At 52.6% G+C, this 25719-nt stretch overlaps 1 protein-coding gene across 4 annotated transcripts; it reads right to left on the bottom strand.

Annotated features, from left to right (window-relative positions):
* Positions 1–1546: 1546 nt before the first annotated feature.
* Positions 1547–24879, bottom strand: CHST10 (carbohydrate sulfotransferase 10). Of its 4 annotated transcripts, none has more exons than XM_060117721.1 (7): positions 24678–24879; positions 22698–22767; positions 13735–13866; positions 9193–9284; positions 7397–7631; positions 4876–5164; positions 1547–3430 (listed from the first exon to the last, which is right to left on the bottom strand). In XM_060117721.1, the coding sequence occupies exons 3-7, from the start codon at positions 13832–13834 to the stop codon at positions 2893–2895; spliced, it is 1254 nt and encodes a 417-aa protein (XP_059973704.1). In that variant the 5' UTR covers positions 13835–13866; positions 22698–22767; positions 24678–24879; the 3' UTR covers positions 1547–2892. The 4 variants fall into 4 exon arrangements, with proteins under 4 accessions (XP_059973704.1, XP_059973706.1, XP_059973705.1 ...); XM_060117723.1 differs by having other exon boundaries at positions 4876–4981; positions 24678–24873; XM_060117722.1 differs by lacking the exons at positions 13735–13866; positions 22698–22767; positions 24678–24879 and adding an exon at positions 8504–8641 and having other exon boundaries at positions 9193–9282.
* Positions 24880–25719: the final 840 nt, after the last annotated feature.

The raw sequence follows: 25719 nt of genomic DNA, 5'->3' as shown, positions 1-25719 counted from the left end.
AAATATCTGCTCAGCCATAAACAGCAACATTCTCCTAGAACCAACAAGACAACTCCTTAAAAGATGACGTTCTTTTTTTTTTTTTTGCGGTATGCGGGCCTCTCACTGCTGTGGCCTCCCCCGCTGCGGAGCACAGGCTCCGGACGCGCAGGCTCAGCGGCCATGGCTCACGGGCCCAGCCGCTCCGCGGAATATGGGATCCTCCCAGACCGGGGCACGAACCCGTATCCCCTGCATCGGCAGGCGGACTCCCAACCACTTGCGCCACCAGGGAGGCCCGACGTTCTTTCTTAATCTTGCAAAGGTTCACAAGGACCCAGCACTTTGTACCTGAAGATCTGGATTGTGTAAACTGTCAACAGTACATCATTTAATGTATAGCCCTCTGTCTCCAAAAATTTATGTTAACTGTGCTTTGACTTCTAATGGGCAGAATAGCTCTCGGAGTTTTCTGAGAGGCTGTTCCCAGGTTATAATCCTCAATTTGTCTCAAATAAAATTTTCCATTTCTTTCTTAGATCGACTGATTTAATCTTTCATCAGCAGTACCTAGAACAATTTAAATTTCATCAAAGAGGTGGCAAGGCTCTTTGTCCAAAGTTTGGCTGCATCTTGATCGTTTTCCCCTTCTCGTCCCTCTTTCTGCTGTTACCTGCTTCTGGAGGTTCCAGTTAAATGGGCTAAGCTGGGGTTGAGTGGGGAAGTGGGGGTGGGGTGTGGTGAGGGGTACAGTGTGAGCAGACAGGAAACCAACATCCACAGTAACTCTCTGGGACCCTGTCTCCAGTCAGCAGTTCTTTCTCCCGGGACCCCTCCCCGCCCCCACCCCCGCCCCAAGCAGAGCCACCTGGGCCCCTAGCATGTGGGGATCTGCCATCACTGTGTGCACTCAGCCACTAGGGAAACCAAATCTCGCCTTGGCTCTGGGCATTTCACTGTTGACAGTTTCCAACGTAAGACCCATGAAACTAAAATGCGTGCGAAGAAATCCAATAAGAGAAAAGCGATCTACGACACAAGCCTATTAAGTCAACCTAATATTATTAAACTTCCAAATTCAGGAACTGCCCTCCCTGCCTTAAGACCGCTTCTTGGAGGCAGAGTTGCTTCTTCTGTTTCTTTTTGAATCAGGCTGATGCTCCTTCTGAGTGCTCACCTGCACATTCCCTGCGGGGTCGCCCTTTCTAGCTGCCATCTCCTCCTCCCCCTGCCCCGCCAGGTGTCTCCCCTGGGAATAAGCTTCGCTCCACCCCACAGAGACACTCCTGCATCAGGTGCAGAATGATTTCAACAAGACTCTGCTAAAACGGGATAGAAGAATGACTGATTCTGCAGCCTCTGCGTGTCAGCAGAGAGTGACGGGCCACCACGCAGGCTGCCCCTCCGCCGGCGTGGCAGGCGGGCACACGAGCCCCACTCCTCCACCGCCGGCTCGCCCGCAGCCATCACGCAGGCCCACGTGCCCCTCACCGTCACCAGGCTTCGGGGACGTTGCGTCCACGCAGCACCTGCCCTGGAACCGCGGCCCACGTCAGGTTGGCACGTGTTTTGTTTTGGTTTTTAATTTCATGTTACTTTCACATTTACAAACTCAGGAAGCCACACTGAGAAAGGGACGGTGGAGGCCGCCTGAAGGAAAAGCTGGGCTCCTGGGCCCTGTGCAGCCTGAGCGCTGGGGACTTTTTGCAGGGAAACTCTCCCGTACCTCGAGGGGCCTCGCTGTCGGACGGCACCTGAAATGGTAGCCGTGGCCTGCTCCCCAGCGCCTGGAAGGCGCGTTACTGTGGCTGCCACGGCCCAGGAGTTTATTGCTGGTGAACTTGATTATCCAACTTACAGTCCAGGATGACGGCGTCATCAGAAGTGGGTCCAGTGGTGCCCATTTTGCTGAGACAAAAGGTGACTGAAATGTGTAAGCTGCACTGATTGGGCAATACAGGCATGTTGCCCGTGTTTGCCTTTGGCCCCCAGGAGGGCCTGGCCTTGGGGGAGACAGGTGGATACCCGCCCCCGCCCCACCCCGTGCCCATCCACGCGGGACCATCAGAGACAAGAGGCAGACAGTCATCAGGGCGGACGTGCCCAAGCCCAGGGCAGCCTGAGCTCCAGCACCCGGCCAGCTCTGCCTATTCCCAGGCTCCCTTTAAGGTCCCCAAAGATGTTCCCTTTCTCAGGTGGGAAAAATGTACACTCCCCTCACTTTCCAAAACTGGATCTCTTGGGCTGAATGAGATAATCACTTGGCAGGCAGAGGTCTGGAAATCTGGCCCAGCAGCATACAGGCATGTGTTCTGAAGAGATGGACCTCCGGAGAGTGCCCTCGAGGCATCCCTGAACTCAGGAACAAAACGGTCCTGGAAAGAAGGGTCTGCCTCTGTGATTACAGTGGCGCCAAGATGAAACCCAGAGGTGTAATTACTCAGATTTGACCCATCTCGGCCCCTGGGATGTGTGCAGACCACTGGCTCTTCCATCTCTCCTGAAAGCGCTGGGTGCCATGTCTACAATCCCCTGGGGACAGGCATGACTGCCCCACCTTCTGGGGGAGCTGCAGGTGTCTGACAACCGAGGGAGGTGACTCGAGGCTGTATGATTTTGCCTCCTGTCTGTTCGACTGCAAATGTTTAGTCTCCTTCCCCGCTGCGGAGAGCAAAGGCCTGATGGCGCTGGGGCTGGGGTGGGGGAGGGGGGCAGGGCCCGCCGTGCACTGTCTGTCCAAACTAGGTCATAACGGTCAGGGTCCAGCTTCACTGGCCAAGGCGCACCCAGGTCCATGGGAACTGAGGAGTGTTCAGGGGGAGTGTGACAGAGCCAAGTGTCATTTCTGTGCCCAGATCTCCACCTGGTTAGCCTCTGGTCTAACAAAGATACTTGAACTCCCAGTCCTACACATTAGTTTAGCAAAAAATCTGGCTTCTGATACCCAAAGAGTTTAAAGTCCCCTTCAAAACGTGCATAGAGGCGCCGGATGTCTCGTTTGCTGATGCCCAGAAAGTAGTGCTCGACTTTGGTTCTGTTGTACGTGGTGATGCCCGGGGGGATGGTGGGGTAAGACACCAGGTGGTCGATGCCGGCCTCTTTCAAGATGTATGGGGCGTCGTCCTCCAGGGTCTCGTGGTGACCGATGACGCTGTACTTGATCTCGCAGGGTGCGCACAGTTCCACGTATGTCACCCAGTGGATGATGTGGTCCCCAAACTGAAGGTCCAGCCACCTATGGTTCGGATCACCCAGGTAGCGCACAAAGTCCTCAAACTGGATGCCCCTGGTCTCCGTTCGGTTCCTCCTGTACTTCCTGATGATGCCAGGTGCAATCTCGTGCCTGTACCAAGGCTCAAAGCGGGGGTTGTGAACAAACTTATCCTTAAACGCAGAAATCAGTCTCTCGAAGGGATCTCTTACGATAAAAAACTTGAAGTATGTCTTCAAGCTAAGGGAAAAAAATGAAGATGAAGAAGTTAACCTGATGCTGCTGGTGGTGCTGGCTGTGGGTTGTGAGGAAGAGTGAAGCGTGATGGCTGGAGCAGTGGCAGCCACCAGGCTGAGCCCTGTGCCAAGTGCACTGCATGTGGCTCTTACTTAATCCACACAGCCACCCTTGGAAGCAGATCCTGTTATGGACCCATTTTACAGGTTGAGGAAATGGACGCTCAGAGACCTTAACTGTCCAAGACCACAGTACTCATCACCCTCGGGGCTGCTGTGAAGACATCTATTTAACCCATGTTTTGTTTCACTTGAGTAGTTTGAAACTTCAGGAATGTTTGAAAGTTTTGTTCCTGTGCAGAAAACCGTTAAGGGCAGGAACGCTGACTGAGCTAGGAACAGCTGAGGCCTGAGAATGACTCTAAGGGTACATCTTTAAAAACTCAATTCAAAATTTCCAGGGGAAGGAAAATGGGGGGCAGAGTCGGGGGGGAAGAGGAAAGCCAGAGTGAGGCTCCAGTCTCCAGCTGGAGGAAGGGGGTCTGGGGGAGTTGCCAGTGGGAGGGGTGGCGGCGCAGGGGTAACCCCGTGAAGGGCCTGTACTGACAGCGATGACGACACTGCTGTGACTCCGTGCGCTCACCCAGGCCAGAGACCCTCTCAGCGCTGCAGGTCTCAGCGTGTCTACTCTCACAAATGCCCCGCAGAATCGCTGCTGAGGGGGGTGACAGGACCGCCCTCCCCCAGGAGGGTCTCTGACCCGGCATTTGACACCTGCCTTCTAAGGCTGTACACGTTGACAAGAGTGAGTAACCAATGCCGGAAGCAATGAAAATCAAGTAGCTGAAAAGCAAGGGAGGTCAAAGGTCATTCAGTGCCCTGACACTGACTAGCGTATTATGTACCTGTTCCTTTTAAACCTTGTTCTACGGGGCCACATCACAGCTGTCAAGACAACTGTCCGATCAGCTAAGGAATTTTCCCTCCTTGTGGTTGGTGAGGCCTGTCTCTCTCCACCTCTGCTGGGTCCAGCCGATCCCGCCACCCCCCAGGGGTAGCTGCCGCGAAGGCAGGCGTAATAACACCTTGGGAGAAAATGAAAAAAGAAGTGGGGCTTCCCTGCAACCCAAATCCCTTTCTTATGAAATGAAGGTCATGTTCAGTAAGAAATCCATAAAACTTAACAAAATCAGAGCAGAACAAAAACGACCACTCATTTCTACAAGACAGTTACGCAACCTTCATTTTCATGGCCTGCATGAAGGTTAGGGTGGAGAAGACATTCAGAACTTCTCACAGAGACGTGAATTTAAATGCGCTGAACGCTGGGCGTAGGTCCGGCTGCCTCTCACCAACACAAACCAGTAGCTCTTGGAGCCATCTGGGAAACACGGCAAGTACAGAGCAGAGCCTGGGCGTTTTATCAGCATCCCCCTCCCCTGCTCCTACCGCTTCTGAATTTCTCCATCGCTGAAGGAAGAGAGACGCGGGAGGCCGTTCTTCTCGTGGTCGTGCACCACGCTTTCAGGGATCTCTTCGATGGAAGGAAAGGCTCCTGGGAGGCAAACAGGGAGAGGGCGTGTTGGGGATGCTGCCTTTAAAGACAGATGCCCGTCTCGAAGCCCGGGCCCGCGTTCCCCATGGGCCATCCCAGTATCCACGTTTAGGTCTTTGAATTTCAACTGCTTCTGTGGGCAGGATGAGAGTGAAGAAAAGCTTCTGGTGAACCACAGGCCATCTGGAGGAAAAAGACGAGTTAGGAGGAGGGAGAGGGAGGGAGCAACGGCTACAGCAACGAGCACCTAAATCGGGTTCGATCTGCCACAAAAGAAAGATCAGTGCCTGCTAGCAGAATGCCCAAAACCTGTAATACTGACGCTGCTCTGGAACTGGGGGAAACTGCCAGAGAATTGGGACCATGAAACCCACAGCTAGCAGAAATAAAGACACAGAGGTAGAGATCAAATGTATGGACACCAAGGGGGAAAGCGGGGGTGGGTGGGATGAACTGGGAGATTGGGATTGACATACAGACACTATTGATACTAGGTATAAAATAGATAACTAATGAGAACCTGCTGTATAGCACAGGGAACTCTACTCAATGCTCTGTGGTGACCTAACTGGGAAGGAAATCCAAAAAAGAGGGGATACATGTATACGTACAGCTAATTCATTCTGCTGTACAGAAGAAACTAACACAACATTGTTAAGCAACTGTACTCCAGTAAAAATTAATTAAAAAAAAAACAAAACAACAACACACTGCTGATCCACGCCTGCAGCCCCGGCTCGGGCCCATCACTCCCAGCGTGACACCGCCCAGGCCTAAGAGGTTCCTAGGTAACCTCACAGCATCCCAGACTGGCAGCGGCCAAGAAGTTTGGTGCTGGACACGTCAGGCTGATGCTGTGCGAGTGATGTGATATATTCAAAGCATGGCTCAGAGGAGGACACGGAGTGTCTGAGGAGAAGGCAGGGCAGGGCCGAGAGCCACAGCTCCTGGTCCAGGCTGCAGAGTGGAACCCGGGGGGCCCATCCTAGGGTTGGAGGGTTGGGCAGGTGCTTCTCTCTTTTCTCAACTTAGACAAATGGAAATAAAGCATCATTGTGCTGGGGTGCTACCCAAGCCTCTGCAACCCTTCATGTGCATCTTTGTGTTAACCTTGCCATGTTAAACTCAGAGTCTGGCAGGGAAGGATCTCTGCTGGGCCATCTAAGCAGTGACCACAGCCTCCACAGAATATTTAAGCCCCGATCCAGAACCCTGTGCTATAAGTACAGTGGATGGATGGCTATAAAACAAGCAAGATGCACATCTGCTCTCAAGGGGCCAACAGAAGAGCCAGCTCTATGGACCTGCTCTGGTACCCGTCGCCATGCAGGTGCATCTACGGACAGCTGAAGGCAGCCCCGGGACTGTCCTTTTCCTATCATATGGCCTGGCGAACCGCTCCCGCTTCTATCCTGCCCTCATCAACGGGTTCTTCTTCAAAGTCTGATGCATCACACGGTGGTAGCAAATCTGTAAGACTTTTGTACATTTGTTGTTTTAAATCTGATTTGTAAGCTCATTCTCCGATGTCAAAAATCCAACATACTGCCTGATTACTCAAGAAGTGCACTGATTATAAGCAGAAGATGAGGCGGGTGTCTCCCTTTTCTTCCCCAACGAACCAGGGAAGAGGCCGAATGACACCCAACTCCAACACCACCTCTGAGAGCAGCGGCAGGCCTGGGGGGCCACGGGACGGAGAGCCCGGGGCCGTGTCCCATGGGGCTCCGAGGTCTGATTCCTGATCCAGGAGTCACACAGCTGTCTACTGGAACTATGTTTCTTTTGAAGCTGAATTTAAGACAGAGCCCATAATTATCTTGGGTCAATTCAGAGTAACTGGAGTTTAAACAAACACAGTGTCTGAAAAGAGTGGTGAGGAATCAAAGCCTGTGGTGCATGAGGGCACTCTCTAATGATCTAATTTGTTCCCGAGTAAACACCAGATTTCCTGAAGCAGGCGGATTAAACCTCTGAATACGGATGCTCAGTGTAAGATGGGGATGACTGCAGGCGGGGAGGCCCCCAGACCCACCAGTGTCTGGGTGTGGGTCCTTCCCAGCACAGGAGGGCAGCTGTGAGGACAGCTGCTGGATGGCCCAGTCAGTGTGGAGCCCTGACCTCCCAGAACAGAGTGAGTGACTCGTGTAAGAATCAATGCAGGGACTGTGAAGAGAAGCCACGGGATCCACTGGGCAGGCAGAGACAGGGGAGCCAGGAGGCCCTGGCCGTGGGTATGCAGCACTGGGGTGAACCCCGCCAACTTCTAAGGTGGACACGAACAGGAGAAACGCCAGCACGCTGTCTGTGGGTCACCGGCCCTTCCCGGGCTCCTCTCTCGGCCGCCCTCCCCCACGCCCCCGCCCGGGCCCCGGCTGCCCTCCCCGCAGACCCTAAGGCCCAGCGAGGACGCACCATTCAGCACGATCAGCACTTTCTTCCACTGGGTGTTGCCCACCTTGGGCGTCTGGCAGAAGAGGATCTCGTGCTTGTCACAGACGAATATCCGGTCGAGGACGAACTTGGAGACGGCGGCGTGGGAGAGGTTCCTCAGGGCGTCCTCCCTGCACACGTTTCTGACGAGCTCCAGGCGTTGCATATAGACCAAGGGTGGAACGAGCCGCCCTCCCGGCAGCATCTTCCCGGTCAGCTGCAGGGAATGGAGACAAAACGGGCACAAGGGCTTCACTAGCAGAACGGGGCATGCCGGGCATTAACTCACAGAGGCCGGAGCCTGGGGGTTGTCCCCACAGAAGCAGCAGGACGGAGGGCGTGAGTCACCGCTGTGGCCCGGGGTCCAGGCTGCATGGATGCGCTGGACCACAGTGCAGCCAGAGACGGCTGACCCTGTCTCCTCATCCTCAGCTTGGACAAGCCGCGGGGGCGGGTGGGCTGTCTGCCTGTCGCTGTGCTGATGGCACAACGGCCCATGACTTCCTGGCAACGGCAGGATATCCTCCACTCAGCGAAGTGAGGGAAGGCCAGCTTCTGCCCCCTGGCTCTCCCTCCATGTAACCTGGGTGTTAAGTATGTGGACTGTACCTAAGAACCCGCTGTCCACACAGACGGTGGCTGTTTTGAAGATAACCTGGTACATTGGTGTATCTGGTTTATTAATTTAAGAAAACACCTTAGGTCATTCAGTGTGGGTTTTATAAAAGCAGGAACCATTATTCTACTTCCTCAGGGCTGAGCACACAATTATGTTTCTCCGACATGTGGCTTCAGGTGAGGAGAGGGGCTCTGCCTGGCAGTCAGGTCAGTGGTACCAGTAGTTTAGCTGCTGTGAGCAGGTGATGGAGCCCATCAGCACTGGTTCTGCTCTAAGGAGTCACGAGACCAGGTGAGAAGATCCATGTGAACTGTGGGGTGAAGGCTGTGATGCCAGAAACCCAGGTGTGTGCTGTCTAGACTTTGCTGGATTCTTTCTGTTGACCCTTACGTGCAGCTCATGGGCAGGACTGTCCCTTCTCTGGGTTTAATGCTGGGCTGATAAACATCTTTAGAGCTGGCTCTCCTCACCTCATTTCTTCCTGCACGAGGGCAACCTGAACCTTCCATCCAGACCCGGCACAGGGGCCAGCAGGGGGAGAAGGGGGTCTCAGGAGTGCGCCCTCACCTTGGCTGGGGGACGATTAGGAATTTACGTGCAAAAGGAGCCTGGGGAGAAATTGGAGTCAGAGCGTCAGGGAAGGTGAGCACGGGGTGAAGGTCAGCGGCCCTGGGCTCTGCTGCTAACTCCCCCGTGACCCTGGATGATTAGCCTTTTTCCTACCCTCAGATCTCTCATCCACACAGCCCAGAGGCTGGACTAGCTGCCCCATAACTCTAAAGTTCCAGGATTCCCAGGATTCGGGGGTGGAGATCTTTCCCCCCGACTCGCCCAACATCCCCAATCCACCCATCACAAAGCTCATTCTCGGCTGGGCGGGAACCCAACACAGTCAACACTCCAGGGCACCCACGATGCACAAGGTCCACTGACCGTGACTCCCCCAGCCAGACACTAAAAACAAGCGGAAAGGTGCAGAAGCAGTGACCCTAAAGCCGAGCATGACAGTAAGTGGAAACCAGCCGATGAGGGCAGGGAGGGAGGGGAGGCTGTTCCCCGTGACGGGGGACCCGCTGGGGCCGGAGGGGTGAGCAGGTGAGAGGGAGATGCCGGGGAAGAACGGGCAGAGGGGTCAGTGCCGCGGCCTGGCTGTGCCCACCTTCAGCTCCTCAGGGAAGTGCGTCTCTCTCAGCGACCTCCCCGCGTCGGGCGCGGCCGTCAGGAACAGAAGCTCCTGCTTGGCGCTGTAGGCTAGGAGACATAGAGAGGTTAAAATGTCTTCCCGTGGAGGGGCACACACTCCGATCAGTGCCACAGCCCAGAGGCCCCAGGAAGAGACCCGCACAAACACACCCAAGTGATAGCTGACAAGGCGCAAAAGCAATGTGGTGGGGGAGCATTTTTTCAACAAATGGTACCCGAGCAACTGGATGCCCCCAGACAAAGAAGAAGCCTTTCCCTAAACCTCACCCTTTATTCGAGATTAGCACTTAGATGTGAAACAAAAAACTATAAAACTTCTTAAAGAGCACAGGAGTAAATCTTTGGAAAAACTGATAAACTGAATCTCATCAAAATTTAAAACCTTTGCTCGGCAAAGACCCTATGACAAGGATGGCAAGAGAAGCTACAGACTGGGAGAAACTATCTGCAAACCACACGTCTGACCAAGGACTGGCATATCTAGAATATGTAAAGAGCTCTTAAATCTCAACAGTAAAAAAAAAAAAAAACGCAAACAATCCCATTAGAAAATGAGCAAAAACAGGAACAGACATTTCACCAAAGAGGATCTAGAGGTGGAAAAGGAACATATGAGAAGATGTTCAACGTCATTAGTCATCAGGCAAATGCAAATTAAGACCACAGTGAGATATTACTGCACACCTATCAAAATGCTTAAAACAAAAACAGTGAAAACTCCAAATGCTAGTGAGGAGGCAGAAAAAGGAATCACTAATACATGGTTGGTGGGAATATAAAATGGTACAGCAGCTCTCAGAAACTCTAGAAGAAGCAGTTTCTTCAAAAATTAAGCATTCAACTACAATATGACCCAGCAATTGCATTCCTGGGCATTTATCCCAGAGAAATGAAAAATTATGTCACAAAAACCTATACACGAATGTTCACAACAGTTTTATTTATAATAGCCCCAAACTGAAACAACTCAGCTATCCTTCAACAGGTGAATGGTTAATCAAACACTGGTATATCCATACCATTGAATACTACTCAGCACTAAAAAGGAACAAACTATTGATACACACAATAAATTGGATGCATCTCCATGTGACCATGTTGAATTTAAAAGGCCAATCCCCAAAGGTCAAATAACATATATAACATTCTTGAAAGGACAAAATGATGGAGAGGAGAACAGATTAGTGGTTGTCAAGGGGGGAGGGGGCAGGGGTGGGGAGTGGGAGGTGGGTGTGGCTACAGAAGGGCAACTGGAGGGATCCTGGTGGTGATGGAGATGTTGTGCATCGTGACTGCATCCTTGTCAATACCCTTCTTGTGACTCTGCACTGTGGTTTTGCAACGTGTTACACTGGGGCAAAAGAGTAAAGGGTACATCGGACTCTCTTATACAACTGCACGTGACTGTACAACGACCTCAAAATTAAAAGTTTAGGGCTCCCCTGGTGGCGCAGTGGTTGAGAGTCCGCCTGCCGATGCAGGGGACATGGGTTCGTGCCCCGGTCGGGAGGATCTCACATGCTGCGGAGCGGCTGGGCCCGTGAGCCACGGCCGCTGAGCCTGCGCGTCCAGAGCCTGTGCTCTGCAACGGGAGAGGCCACAACAGTGAGAGGCCTGCGTACCGCAAAAAAAAAAAAAAAAAAAAAAGAACAGGTAGGTGAGAATTGGATGCTGGAACAGAACCCACTTCCCAGGGGACAGAGCTGGAAGGAGCTGCCCATGGACACTGAGGGCACCCAGCTCCCTGAACACTGAGGCCATGGATTTGCCGCCCGCTTTACAGGGATGGAACTTCCCCACACAGGACACCACTGTGTGTTAGTTACTTCCTTGTGATGACAGTTCACAGTGGGCTTCTGGTTCAAAAGCAGAAACACTGAACGCGAGTAAAATAAATTCCAACACATGAGGAAATCTCTCACGGCCACACATTTACCAACCTCCCTCGGTTTCCTGTAGGAGCCCGAGATCCACTGGGGGGGTGAGCTGCCTCTCAAGACAGAGGGGACCCGAGGACTGAGCCACGGTGCTCCAGGGAGCTGAGGCCTGAACTTCTGGGGGGCCCGCTCCCTGCTCAGTCACCCAGGCCAGCAAGACACCATGCATGTGAGCTGGCTTCCTGCACCCGAACCCAGCCAGCAGACACCCACCTTCATGATCGCAGCCAGGGACTTGGGGACAATTAGATAAGATCTGTGTGGTCGAGAAAGGCTGGGTTATGTTTGAGCCCAACAACAAAGGGTTAGGGTTTGGGGTTTGGGGTTAGGGGTTAGGGTCCTCACTCAGTCCACAGCACGACACGGGGCTGCATCCCCACTGAAGACCGGCTCCTCCGTGCTGCCCGAGGGGGAAAGGGGAGCTGGCTGGTGAGCTCTGGCTCTCATGTTCCCTCCAGGAGCGGCCCGCCACCGCGCTCCCACGCACGGACCCCAACAACTACGCGGGACGCCCAAGGGCACGAGGACCACCGTGCGCCTCATGGGGCTGGAGCCACTGGTGAGACCCTGGTGAGAGCCCTCAGGGCAGCAGCAGACCTTCTCTGCAGTTTCAACATCCTAAGGCCTCTCAGCCTCCTCTGTAGGGCCACCTGCCACCCACTCACTTTCCGCTCCCCTTCCCCGAACCTTCTCAAGCTTCTACACTTTTCTGAAAACACTCAGCATAAAACCTGCCCCGTCACAGCAGCGACACCTCGTTTATCAGATGCCCCTGAGACACGAGGTGCTCTTCAGAGGCCTTACTGCTAGATCATATTCAAACTCAGAGGCACACGTCTTATTTAATTATTTTGGGTGGAATATAAAATATATTACATACACTCCTCATTTTTAAATAAAATAAACCACAAACAATTCAACCTCACGGCTCGCCTTTCAAGTGCCTCCCTTACCAGGAGGTGACATTAAAGGAATCACGGGTGAAATGTGTAGACTTAGTGACACCATTTCATGTTCTCTGCAGCTTTGTTACTTGTGCAGTTTCCCAGCCACGTTCCCACTGGTGGTCCTCACCTGGGGCCCCCGCCTAGAGATTCTGCCCCCTGGTCTCTGCTGGGCCTGGGCAGCAGGAGGTATACACAGTCCCCATGGGATTTTAAAGTGCCCTGGGGACGAGAACCACTGCTCTCTTAACACGGGGTCTCCACTATCGGTGACATTAACTGGTGGGGGGAGCTGCCCCACAGCAAATGGCTGGGCTGAGATCCGCAGCTCAAATTCCAACAACCTTCCCAGACGTGGCCTGTGCCGTCCCGACAGTGGCCCTGGTTCCCAGTGTGACCGTGATTAGCCGTGACACCCCGTGATGCTCTTGGCCACCCCAGATGCCTGCAGCTGTGACTCCACCTTCCCTGGGCTGTGAAAGCCTCTCGGGCTCCTGGAAGATGAGGGTAGCATTGAGATGACAGCCAGTTGAGCCCCGATAACGTTACTGACCTGAAACTGCAGAGTTGAGAACCCCCCTGGGGGCTTATTTCAGCACCTCCCTCTTCCGCCTGCAGATCTGCCTTCCAACCTTGCCCCTCTACAGGGAGGATGGAAGCAGGGGGTGTGGGGCATTGGGCAGCCTCAGCACAGCCGGGGACACCCCTGGGGGCTCTCCAGGATGAGCAGGGCCCGGAGCCCGCTGGCCACACAAACGGCACGGGCTGTGCAGCCCCCGGGCGTAAATCAGCAGAAGACTGGTGTGATCCTTTTCTACATCCCTTCCTCAAGGGCCACCGCCTGCAGGCGGACATGCCAAGCCTCGTGCAGGATAAGGATGCTGTGCGCTTCCTCCCTATCAGGGTGGCAGTGCCAGGACACTCTAAGGCCGCTCACGAGCCTTTTCAACATCTCCCGTGCACCCTGCCTCATGCTGCCCCTGAAGGAGTGGCCTCAGGGTTCAAGATGACCGTCCCCGCAGCTCCTCACTCCTGCCCAGCACCTCACAGGTCACTCACAGGGCCTCACGGTGTCCAGGTCGGGCTTGGAGCTGTCAGAGCAGGGAGCACGCCCATTCCACAGAAAAAATACTAAGGCCCCGGTAAGCGAAGGGTGACGGCACGAACTAGACGCAGCTCTTCTGAGGCTGGGTTGTGTGCTCTTAATATGTCCTCATCTGAGCGCCTACATCAGGTCAAGGGGAGTTAAAAAAAATCCTCGAGGACAACCCAACACATATATTAGACCACCTTCCTTCCAGGGTGCTGAAGGTGACCTTCAAACACGTGGCCACCAGCAGGCAGCATCACCGGGCACATACGCAGCATCTCTCAACGACACCAAGCAGGGCTGGTGCCCAAACCCACAGGCTGCGAGGAGAAGGACCCTTCATCCCCGCCCACCTCCTCTCCCGAACCCTCTGCAACATCAAGGATTTGGACGCCGTGACCTCCAAGTCCCTTCTGGGTCAGAGTCACTTGATTCCGTGTCACCACTCATCCAAGCAGGTACCTGGGAACAGTACCACAGCAAGGTCTGAATTCGCCAAAATCCATTCCGTGAGGAGGTGTACCTACCATCAGGGTCCTTAAAGGTCAGTGTGATGAACTTGCTGGCCACCATGAACATGAAAATCACCCAAAAGCATGTGGCCAACAGAAGCCACTGGTGGTGCATGTTGTCAAATGTCAGCCATTCAGTGATTCTTCCTGGAAAACACAAGCAAAATGGCCCTGCTGCTTACAAATAAATCAATTAAACAGAAGGTAATAAAAGAATGGGCAATTTCAGTTAATAGCCTCAATACAAATATTTCTGAAATTTTTTCTATTGATACCAAGGGTGTTTTGACTTATTATTTAACTTAACATTATATTTTTAATTAATAGCAACTTATCAAGTTGATAATTAAATAAAATTTAAAACACTTTACCAGAAAGTAGCCATTTCTATTTGATCTTGGAACACGTGATAGGACTTCACTTCTGCAGATGTGCCTGTTCACTCTTTCTGGCCCAGGCTACTGTGTCCCTGGCATCTGGCACCTGCCAGGGCCTGGAAGCCGGGGCACGAGGGGGCCTGCCGAGGGCCGGACCTTTGGGTAATCCTCAGAGGGCAGACGCCATCCTGATGCGATTCCAAGCAGGCTGGGTTTAAAATCCTGACTCGCTGACAAGCTGCGGCCACACCCACTGAGCTTAGAGAATCTCTGAAACCCGAGAAAGAACCCCGGAGCGTCCCGGCTCCGCCCACTTGCCCGCCAGAGCCTGCGCGGAACCTCGGGGGTGGGCGTTTCTCAGGCTATCGCTGCCCGGGAGTGACGCGGGGCACCTGGGTCCTCAGCGGGTCACACGGTTACACTCTGCTGCAGGGGACACAGAAGAACCGGAAGTTGCACTCGATTCTTTGCAAGAGAGACAAAAAAAGTGCTTCGTGTCACCTTTAACACGGGGCTTCCTGAAGCCAAACCAAGCCACTTGGAGAGAGAGACCATGCTGGGCTGGGTTGGTGTCCGCGGGCTGTCGGGCCCGCCCATCACCCCCGGGCAGCAGGGAGCTGGTCTGTTGCACGTGCGCTGACGGCAGACAGTTTCGGAGCCTGAGTGCACCTGGTGGACAGGGCTCACGAGGGCCCGGGCATCGGCCTTCCTCCTGCCTCAACGACAGATCCTTGCCTCTGAGGCCCTCACTGCGACCTGGATTCCCTCCCGCAAGGGGTGCTCCGCCTGCGATGGGGAGCTCCGCCCGCAGTCCAGCCCACACCAGCACCTGCATTCTCAGGTCTCCACGCAGCAGGCGCACCATGTTTCCCGGGGTCCCCTGGTAGGGCTGCCACATTAAACATATGAAAACACAGGGTGCCCCGTGAAGTTCGAATTTCAGGTAAGCAAATCATTTTTTAGTACTTGGTATAACTATGTCCCCAGTGCTGCGTGGGACACATTTATACTTTAAAAAGCTATTTGCTGTTTCTCTGAATTCCCAATTTACCTGGGTGTCCTGCATTTTATCTGGCAACACTACCCAGTGAGGGGAACACGGCTCCCGCTCTAACTGCCCGAAGCAGCTGGCCTGTCTCTGCAGAGTCTCCCTGTCCCCTTCTGCCACGCCTCGTCTGGGGCCACGTAGCACAAAGCAGAGCCCTGGAGTGCCCCACCGCTCGCTAGCTCTGAGACTCAGCAAGTCACCTACCCTCCCTAAGCTGTGGCTTTCAGTCCCTGAGACAAGGCCCTCCCCCCTCCAGGATGGTCACGAGGATTCAATGAAGAGACTGCACCAAAAGGACCACCTGGCCTGGAGCAGACCCTCTATAAACAGAAATTGGTCGGTCCCTCGGCACCCTTGGTGACTTTCCTATTTAACTGACACATACCTAGAAATGAACCTAACAGTGTGAACTGCCCAAGAGGAGAAGAAAAGAGAGGCCAGATCCTCAGCCCAGCCAACTAGCTTTTCTCTTCTAGAGACAAGGGAGGCACAGATGGCCCAGAGGGCACAGGGTCCCTCAGGGCTGAGTCCGCTGAGCTGGGCCCTCCGAGACGGGGACACTTGGTGGGGTCCATCCTCACCAGTCACTGAGGAAGCCCGGCTTCAGGCCTTTTCTAACAGAGGGGCGGAGGCACCAGTGTGGGCTGGAGAGTGGGTAAAGAGAAAGCGGACAAGCACCAGGCGGGTGGTACACGACGTGCCCAGAGGCATCTGTGTCTGTGCACCAGTTCTCGGGAAGATAGAGGCTAAGGAAGAGGCCCCGGTGCTGAGTGGCCCGGGGCTTGTGATTCACACTGTGCGGTGGAGGCACTGGGGTCTGTCCCCCACCCCCCAACAGACACCTTACGCTGCAGGGCAGGGCACAGAAGAGCCCCGGGCACTGGCACTCAGCTTCCCCCCCACCCCACCCCCTACCTCACGGAGCTGGTTCACCTCCAAATAAAGGTAGGAAGACAAAGGATAAACAGCCTGACATGAAAAGGCGGCTCCCGCCATCTGCCCTCCGGGAAGCCAGGTGGCTTAGGGGCAGGATTTCTACCTCTGGGCTGCTTGGAAAGTGAGACCTGCACTGTCGTGAAGCTCCGCCTGCATTCCTAACCTTGGGTTTTCATTTAAAGTCAGAAGCAACAGCTACTTTCACCCGGAAGCGCGGGTGGGGCAGGGGCAGGATTTGGTCCCTTCCTCTCCGTGTTGGTGTCTGGGGGTTAGTCACAGAACAGCTCTCTGGGCCCCCTACTAGATTAGGACAGAGCAGCCGCCTGCATACCCACCAGTGTGCTGGGAGGCCCCTGTGAGACAGACGCTGCCAAAGCACCTCGACTGCAACGTACAACTGATCAGCCCGCTGCTTCTTCCAGATGGCAATTTTATTTCCAAAAAGTTCCACTTCTCAAGTGACTTCTGCTAAACTCCTACTGCACTAAAACATCCAGAGAGCCCTCTCCCCTTCCAAGCCTGGCCACGGCATCGGGATCAGGAGAGGGGGGCGTCTGCAAGGCACCCACCCGCCTCTCACCCTCTTCACGGCCCGCCTGGGCCGGGCAGGGATGGTGCCCAGGACACGTGGGGATTGTGATGGGGCTGCAGATTTGGGAAGCTCCGCGTGCATAAACCCCAGCCCCTGCCAAAAGCCCTTGGGAAGCAGAGTATACGGCCAGCGCTTAGAGTGCAGACCAGACTCAGGCCTGCCAATGACGCTGGTGCCCTGCTGTGGTCCCCGCCCAGGCCACACAGCCTGTGGTGGTCACTGTGGGGGGCCTGCGCTCAGGTAGCAGGGGGTGGGGAGTGGGTGGAGTGCTCTCCCAGCCACTGGGCCCCGGAGGGATTTCGCTGGCGGTCCAGTGGTTAGGACTCCGCGCTTTCACTGCCGGGGTCCGGGGTTCAATCCCTGGTCGAGGAACTAAGATCCCGCAAGCCATGCAGTGCAGCCAAACCAACCAACCAACCAACCAACCAACCAACCAACCACTGGGCCCCTGTAAATGCCAGGCAGGGCCTGCCCGCCTGCTGCATAGCACAAGGCAGGCTCAGCCCTCCCTGCTGGCCACCCTGATTTGCCCTCCATCCTCACCTAGTTTCACTTCCTTCCCGGCACCCACCACAGCCTGAATCTTCTGCTTCCCCTGGTGGCATGTGAGCTCGTGCTGGAGCACCCCGGCCAGCACAGTGCCCAGCACACCACAAGATGACCTTCACTATTGCTGGATGACGACATCAACCAAGAAACTACCGGGAAGACTTAGGAGAGCTGGCAGGTGCTTTAGAAGACAGCTGGCTCAACCCTCCACCCCAAGGTCCAAACTCTCTGAAGTATGAGGCCCGCCCGTTCAACCTCAAAATATTTCTCCAGTCTCCACGTGAGTGCTTATGTATTTAACATGCGTTAACTGAGACTAGAAAACAACCCAAAGCCACTAGGACCACACTATACTTGAAAATAAAATTGTATTTTATAACTCACACACTCACATGCATTTGAATAGACATACAACTACTGTTCTATGTCTAAAACCTACTTACTGACCAGGGGATAAAGAAATAATGCTGTAGTCCAAAAAATTTTTTTTCTAAATTTTAAATAAAACAACACTGAAAGGCGGTAAGCCAATTACACAGCTCCAAAGTATCAAGATACATCAGTAAGCAAAAAAGGGCAAGTTGCAGAATCGAATGTATGATCCTATTAGTTAAAAAGAATTATATATATATACATGTGAACGTATGTGATTATATATACACGCAAACACACATACATGTGTGTGATGCACAGAATAAAATCTTGAGGATGAGTGGAGTCATTTCTTACTTCGTACAATTCTGTATTTTAAAAACATTATTGCAATAAGCATATATCCATTTTATAATAAAAACCAATAAAATACAGAAAATACCACCTACATATGCGGACCCAGGTGTTTTTATTTCTGCTGTTTAATTTTTTTCCTACCTGACTACCACCAACAGCAGTTTCCTTACCACTTTGTAAAATGGGGCAAAGGATGGTAAATACTTTTCCAGCCAGGAAAGGATGTGGTGAATGGACAGGCAATATGTATCTGAGTGTTTAGGAAATACATCTCTGTCTTCACTAGCTAGTTTTTAATTCAGTTTTAAAAACGATTTAATATTTAAAACATAGGATAATATAACAAATACTTGTTTTCAGATGCTCAGTTCTAATAGTTCTGCTGTACGTACTTGAGTCTTTTAAAGGAAATAAAGGGTTACAAATGAGCTGGAGCCCCTGCCTGGCCTGCTCCCCTCCCTCCCCAGACACCCTCCATCTGGGTGATGACACTTCCACTATCAAATACGGCTCCTCTCACAGAAGCAGCAGGGGTTTGGGAGGCTGGTCGTCCCAGCCCAGATGAAGGCAGGGCGGACTGGGGAGAGGGGAGGCGAGTTTCCCCCGGGCTGCGAGGAAACACTGCATTACTTATTATGTTTTTCAGGGGGGCACATGCGGTGGCACAGCCGGGTGGAGAGATGGACCGTTTTTAAGCACTTAACTTTTTTTTTTCGTGGTCTATAATGAGGAAATTCACAAATCATACACAAACTCAAGTGAAGAAGCTGTCAAGGTAAAAGCTGGTTAAACATTTAGACGAACCAGGACTTGCTCTCCAAGTCCCATGCTGACCAGAACCAGTGAGACTGAAGCCCGGGCCCCCGCCACATGCCCCACCCCTCAGGGCCACTACCTCTACACTTACGACATCCCCCCCTGCCCCCCCCACACGTGCACCTGCATACATTCTGAAGGACACACTAGCCGAGCAACGATCATTTACCAAGCTCATCACGAAAAGGTGTCCTCATTCATCCCACAAAACAGGCGCAGGGACACAGCACCGAGCCCCAAAGCACCCCCCAACACGCACACACACGCTCCTTGTCCTGTGGAGCTGGCAGGCTGCTGGGGGGACCCGCAGCCACCACAGACTCTACCTAAGATGTGAGATGAGGCAGAGGACGCGGTGCCGTGAGAGGAAAGCACAAGGGCCGTGACCTGACAGACGGAGGGCGGGGGCGGCACAGAGACCTACAGGTGAGGGGAGGAGACCCAGGCGCAGGCAGGAGCTTCCCGAGCTCGCCCAGAGAGGAGCCCCGGCAGACATGGTCAGACAAGGCTGGGCCCTGGGGAGCAGTCGCCCTGTGGGTGAGCGGGGATGGGGTGCGGTGATCTGACTTACATCTTGGAACTATTCCTCTGGCAGCAGAGTCAGGGGTGTCAGGCACAGCGATCCGCTCAGCCACACCCCAGCCCCAGGGTCACTTCCACAGGCCGCAGGTGGTGTTCCTAAATGCCCCCCATCACATCACCCTCTCAGTCTCTGAAAACCAGCCAATGAACCAGTAAGAGCCACAGGACCTGACGGGCTAGGCTTTGATGAATCCTACGGGGGTGTGTGTCCACTTGGCCAGGCAGCGTTTCTGCTCTGCGATCATCTGCTAAGGTGTCCGACCTTATGTTTAGGGCAGTGGCTCCCAGTCCTGGCTGTGTATTGGAACCACCTGGGAAGCTTCTGAAAACTACAGCAACACCCTGGGCCCCAAGAACACCTGAGCAGAGACAATGCAAACCTGTGGAGGAGGAGCTAGGCAAACCTGTGAGGCTGAATCTGGGCGAGTTTGAAAAGCTCTGCTCAGGATGCCAGTGAGCGGCCAGGCTGAGCTGCTTGCTGGTCCAGCCCCCAGGCCTCCTCAGCTTTTACTGCCCCCGCTGCCCCCTGGGGAACTCATTAAAATGCAGATTCTAGGCCTTTTAGCGTAACAGCTGTCTTTCCACCACCTCTTTACTGTATGAGAAGGAAAATCGGTAGCAAAAGGGTGTCTGTCAACTCAGACTGTCTACTGAGGATCTGAATTACCTGTGCTCTGAATAAACAGCGTAAAGAGGCCTGATTAGAATAAAGACCTCCATCACTGTTCCCATTTACTCTCCTTTCCAGCCCTCCCATCTATAGGTAACCAGCCCCTGTAGAATTTTGGGCTGACCTTGGAAAACTCAGGAAAATTTGCCCCATTTTTTTTAAACAAAAAGAAAGTCATTCCAAACTCCTGTAGCCCCAGCTCCTCCCGGCCTGCCCCGCCATCTGCCATCTGCAGTGTTTCCTTGAGCACACGAATTCCCCACGGGTCTGCCTCCTGTCCATGGGCAACAGCCTTGAGGCTCACTGTTTCCGTCTGCAGAGTCTGGGGCCTGACACCCACGGTCCTCCCTCCTCGGCTCTGGAAGGGCCACTGCTCTCCCTGCACCAGGTGACAAACAGCCTTTAAAGAGCCTAACATTTTCTGTAATTAACTCTCCCTTGCTCAAGGAGCCAAGACAACTCCCAACGTGCCTCTTTCAGCTAATAGGGGTGAACCTGAGCGTGCACCCTGACCGTTTGCAGAGCTTCCCTACTCCTGATCATTACGTGGCATTTGCACCTGTCAAGATGTTGGGCTCTGAAACTAAGCCAGAAGTTTGGCTCTTTGAAAACCCACAAGGCAGAAGCGGTGGTTAAAGAACTGACGGACATATGGGGAAAGCAGGGTCAGGTATGCAGGAAGACCACTAACCATGCAAGATATCCTAAGCTGCTTCTCTCTCTCCAAACTGTAAGGAAGACAGCACACATGTGACATGTTTGTAATGACTAACAGTGACTCTGGTACTATTACCAACTTTTGGTGCAAATTTGGCCTCCCTTGCACTTTCAAAAAGATGCTTTTTGAAAGCATCCATTTTGCTCAGCTGCCAGTGGCTTTTCCCCCGTGTTCGAGTTGTTACCCAAAAGCACAATCCCTGAATTTGTGCAGAAGAGTTTGACTCCCACCTGCCTAGTTCCACTTGTTTTTCTCCTAGTTCTGCTTCTACTGTGCACATTCACTCCTCCTGTGGCAAAGAAGCCCATTTAACTGTTTCAAACAGAGTTACAAATTTTTTAAAAGCAATTGTCCTAGACCTGGTCTAGTGTGCACACAACCACACAGATAAATTCACAACCGTGGTGCAAAGGAAATACAGCAAAAAATAGAATGAGATATATGACACAGCGCCATTTACGTAAATTAAAAACGCAGGCACTGAAACCAAAAATACACGTTCTACAAAAACACAAAGAAAGAAAAGGATGACCTTTCCAGTGATTTCTTATGTGGGTGGACGAGAGGAAATGAGACTGAGGAACGGGAATTAAAAAGGCATCCACAAGTAAACAAAACAAGGGGCCCTGCGGACATCAGGGATGGTAACCGAGGAGTTAACCTCCGTTCAACTCCCTGAATGTGAAGGACACAGAGGGACAGACAACTAGACAGAGAAAGGACAGGGGATTTAAAACACAAAAAAACAGCTTTTCCCCAAATGTTATTCATCCGTTCAGCCATATTTACCAAGGGCTTATTCTGAGCCAGGAGCTGTTCCTGGTTCTGGGGATACAGCAACCTACCCACCCTGCTCTCATGGTGCTTGCTTCTAATAGAGGCAGACAGGCCATAAACAGATAGAGCCATTAACGCCTAGGATCACACCAGGCAGGCGCTAATAACACAGAAGGATAAGGGAGGAAGGGGCACCTCAGAGGAGATGATGTTGAGAAGATGCTCAAACAGAGGGAGGGGACTCATCACGCGGCCCCTGGCAAAGAGCTTGGTCCCAGAATCCCCAAAGCAGCAAGGAGGCTGGCATCTCCTGTGCAGAGTGAGCAGGACGGCGGGGGAGTGGCCCAGATGAAGAGTCTTGTCAAGGGCCCTTTACTGAGTTGGAAACTCCTGGACCCCCGCCCCCCATCACCCATGTACCCCGGGGAAAGGATCACCTGCCCAGTGTTCAGTTTTTAAAACATTCATTCAAAACCTATCCAGAAACCAAAGGAAACTTCACAAAAAGAATCTGGTCATGCACAAGGACCCGGTAACCCTGGGAGGACAGACAGGGAGAAGGCAAACAAGAGACAGCGGAGGCTGGAGCAGCGGGGACCCTCCACCACCAGCCCTTTCGATTTTGAACTAAAATGTGTTCCCTAATCAACAAAATTAATAAATCACCACTTAAGAAAATAAAATGCTGCACATGAATTTATAAAATATATAAAGTCTTATTACAATCGCTGTGAGCTTTAAATTCAGAGTAAGGGTTTCTCTCAATTTAAGTTCAGAAATTTCCTTTGTCTACTTGGCCATTGTCATTACAATTTACCAACTCAGGATGACCGCTCATCCTTTAGTGACCAGAATGGAAACCCACCCCTCGCTCTAGCCAGCTGGGGAATGAACTGGAGGTGAAGACAGATTCTCAGGAGTGATGATGACGAACAGCAAACACGTCTTCGGGGGTCGCTGCAAGCCAGGCACTGCACTCGGCAGGTACCCAGCTCACCTAACCCCCTGCCTAAGCGGGTGCTCCTATTATGATCAGGGTTAAGAAAACATTTCTAAGAATCCGTGTACATACTCCTGTTTATGAGTTGAAGCTTCCGGAAATCTCCATATGAGCAAGAAAGGAGAATGCTATGTGACATGGATCTCAGATAACTAGTGAGGTGTCCACAACCTCCCTTCCGTACCTTCTTAGGCCTGGTCCACATTTCCTTGCAGTATCTGCTTTGCCTTGGAGGTTCCTGGCTCCTCCTGTCTCTGTACAGGACGATTAAAAAAACAAATAAGCACCATTAAAGGTTATGAGACCAACTTACTGAACACAACTTGCTTTATACTTGAGAAACAGTTAACCACTTTGATTTTTCAATTATGTTTTGCACGCCAGGTCTCTTACAGTGGGGGGTTATCTTTGGATGGCTTGGCAGATGAATAAATATTCTAAACGTACCAAAAGAGCTAGCTGTTTAAAAGATTCTTCCCTGTCACTTAGTATGAAAAAATGAAATTTTTTTGGAGCAAAAATAATCAGATCCTATTATACCTGTTTTGTATGTTTGATATTGTGTAAAGGATTCCTGTATAAGATGATCAAATCTTTCAATGCAAAATGTTCACGGGGTTTTGTATTTCTTCAAGCTTTAACACCCTGGTAAATTCTAGCCAAACGTCATACCGTGAATGAATAACTGGAAACAAGCCAAACTCATGGAATTAGAGAGATAACAGATTTAATAGAGTTACCTGGCAAAATAAACATCCAACTCATTTAAAACACAATAGAGCCCGAGCTGCCTGGGATGCTTGGAGCAGTCTAGCTACGTTTCCCTTTAGTCTTATGAACTCAATATTAAAAGGAAAAGCAATTTCATGTTACAAAGACAGAAAGATTAAGATGCAGATTCTTCCAGACCTGTAACAGGACAAAACACTCTCTTGGCTTCTATGATCTCTCAGGTCCTGCATTCACCTCTCTCCCCCGTTTCTATTCTACTGTATAACCTCAAGCATTTGAAAAATGATCTGAATATAACTGCAAATTGCCCAGGACAGTAACTAATTCTTCCCTTTCTTTGTTCAGTTTTGCAAGAACTCCAGTTTCCATTCCAGGGAAGGAGAGAATTTTTCTCTTAGGTATTTCTTGGAGACTCCATCCTTGAGGGTCAAAAGCAAAGATGGGAAGATTTTTCTTTCCATCTTGAAATTCCCATTTGGACCCAAGATGGACTTTGCCCTAATTATAATGGGAAAAAAGAGAGAAGACCATTTCCCTCTTCGTGTCTCTTCCTCTTAACCCAGTCAATGAAAAGAATGAATAAGCCTGGAGCTAAAGGGAGCTGCCTGGTTTTAAGAATACCTGAGACATTTCTCACTCTGGCAGTGAAAACTGACCAATAACCAACTCGTTACGGTCCAAGGTCCCAGACTTGGGGTGTTTGAGACAAAAAAACCCTTTATGACAGTCCTGCCGCTCAGCTAACCAGAACCTGACTGCGCTGCTTTGCACTCAGTGCCCGGCCCTTTCCTGCCTTTTGCAGACGTGGAAAATAACAAGGCAGCTTTTGGAAGATCTGGTTCATCTTCCCAGCCAGAAGTGCAGAAATTTATGCCTCCACCTCCAACTTCTGACAGGCCTCTCTTTTGTCCAAATCTGAGCTGAGGGCACCCGGGAGCCTACCTGGCAGGACACACGCATTTCCAACCATCCTTTCCCCTCCCACTCGCCAGAGACGTGCTTAATTGTGCACTTAGGGAAGCTGCACATGGTCCTTCTTCCCCGGCCTCTCTCTTCCTCTGTCTGCCTGCTCCCTGCACCCAAGTGGAACATTTTCTTTCTCTTTCCGCCTCCAATTACAAATGCAAATTCTCAGGCAAGGATGAAAGAAGTAAAGTATGGATCACCGAGTATCAATGATGCCACGATCACAGCATCCCCAGCAAGGACGCCGCCTCATTGCATAATTAACGTGATGAAGGTTCTCCTCTTTAACCCCACGAACTAGGGAGGCCCTCAAGTCGCCAAAACACACTGGGATGTCGCTAGCAAAGAGAAGCCGGTTTTCCCCCCGTTTTCCCGTCCACCCGGGGTGTTGTGGGAGTCGGGGTCCGGGAGTATGTGACGCTCACCCCCCCGCCCCCCGCCCTTCCCCGCCCTTCCCCGAGCTCACCCTCCGTGGAGCCGGAGCCTGTCGCGGTCCTCGGGCCCTTCCGCGGCCCCAGGGGCGAAGCTCGGCTCGGGCCTCGCGGGCCTGGGGGCAAGGCGCACGGGGTCCCGGCGTCCGGGGAGCGCTGGAAGCCCGCCCGCCCGGAGGCCTCGGCGCCGCCGCCCACCCGGCCCGGGATGTGGCGGCGGCGGCGGCGGCGGCGCCGGAAGAAGGAAAACGAACGCGCGACGCCCTCTCGGGGGGCGAGGCCGCCGCCGCCGCACGGGGCCCTAGCGCCCGTCCGCGCCGCGCGCCCCTGCGCGGCTTGCGCGTCCCCGCCGCCGTCCCCGCCGTGCGCGCCGCCTGCGGGCTGTGCGCGTCCCCGCCGCCCATACACCATAACCCCCGCCCCACCCCCCGCGTGTGCGCGCCGCCGGGACCGAGGGGAGGTGGGAGGGGGCGGAGCCAAAGGACCCCAGAAACCCGATCACCCGGTCCTTGAGCCTCCCACCCACACCCCCCTAAAAAAACACCCACCAAATTATATCCCGGGAAATGACAGGGAGACTTGTGGCCAAACCTAATCCCACTAGGTCTCCATCCAGGAAACAGGTTGGGTGTTTGAGAACGAAAAAAAATCCCAAACTTGGAAAAATGAAAAATAAAAAAATCCAAGCTTGGAAAAAGGCAAAATTGCTTGAGTTTGGGGTACCTCCCAGTATTCCTAATCAGCCTTCCTGGTAAAAACAGAACTTTCAACAAGGCCCCTTCCACAGAACCACCCTTGGCTGACAGTCTGGGGGATGTAACCCCCTTGTCAAGGTAGAGTGGGTGGAGTCAGTCCCAACGGTGATGGGGGTTTTATTGCCCTAGAAAACGTAAACTAGTTTTGTTTTTGATCTAACCTACATGTTTGTTAACTACCTAAATATATATCTACTTAGCAAACGGTAATATAGATACGTGTGTACACACACGTATGCACATGAACACATAATTTTTTGCCAAGTTTTCAAGAGACCAGCTTTTTTTTTTCTTCTTTGGTCTACCCTGTTGGTTTCCTCTT

The sequence above is a fragment of the Mesoplodon densirostris genome, chromosome 14 (assembly GCF_025265405.1).
Source record: "Mesoplodon densirostris isolate mMesDen1 chromosome 14, mMesDen1 primary haplotype, whole genome shotgun sequence".
In the NCBI taxonomy this organism is placed as follows: Eukaryota; Metazoa; Chordata; class Mammalia; order Artiodactyla; family Ziphiidae; genus Mesoplodon; species Mesoplodon densirostris.
This window is presented reverse-complemented; position numbering and strand designations above follow the sequence as displayed.